The sequence below is a fragment of the Trypanosoma theileri genome, assembly GCF_002087225.1.
Source record: "Trypanosoma theileri isolate Edinburgh chromosome Unknown TM35_Tth_92_V1, whole genome shotgun sequence".
Classification (NCBI taxonomy): domain Eukaryota; phylum Euglenozoa; class Kinetoplastea; order Trypanosomatida; family Trypanosomatidae; genus Trypanosoma; species Trypanosoma theileri.
The window spans coordinates 1,769-2,330 of NW_021639934.1; the positions used below are offsets into that span (position 1 = coordinate 1,769).

The 562-nt window shown below is 45.1% G+C and overlaps 1 protein-coding gene across 1 annotated transcript; it reads right to left on the bottom strand.

Moving 5' to 3' along the window:
• Nucleotides 1–218: 218 nt before the first annotated feature.
• TM35_000921000 (uncharacterized protein) lies at nt 219–518 on the bottom strand (the record flags this gene model as incomplete). The annotated part of the gene is made up of 1 exon (XM_029031494.1): nt 219–518. One exon carries the CDS (start codon nt 516–518, stop codon nt 219–221), a length of 300 nt encoding a protein of 99 aa, XP_028877200.1.
• Between the last annotated feature and the right edge of the window lie 44 nt (nt 519–562).

Sequence of the window (562 nt, forward strand, 5' to 3'; positions counted from 1 at the left end):
TAATGGTACGATCTACGGACCCAGCGACAATAAAAAGACACCAAGCCATGGATGTGATCGAGTTCACACGCAATTATAAATACAAATTTGTAACTGTAATTATTATGTTTCACTCTTCAAGAAAGAGATCATCATAACAACGCAGGAGAAAGCAAAGATAAAAAAAAGACCACAGACAACCACAAGCAAACAAAACAGATATTAACGATTAGCCCAATTTACNGCGGTTCACTATCACTTCCCCGCAGGGTAGTGACGGGACCAGGAGGACTATCTGGAACGAGATTTTCAGTGGCAACGTGACCACTCTCCCCAGGCTCATGTCGAGCTGCAGGAAGTTCAGCAGATAAACGAGGAGCACAAGCACCTTCAGCTTTTTTAGGGTCATCACAAGTACTGCTAGAATCAGCAGCATCAGGATGAAGCCCCTGCGCAGCTTTTGCCTCTTCAGCCGCACCACAGACACATGCCACGCTTAGAAGCAAAGCCACAAGATACAACAGACGGTGTAGCAGCATCAGAAACGGAGTTTTCTTTCTCGTTTAAAGCAACTCAACTGGGA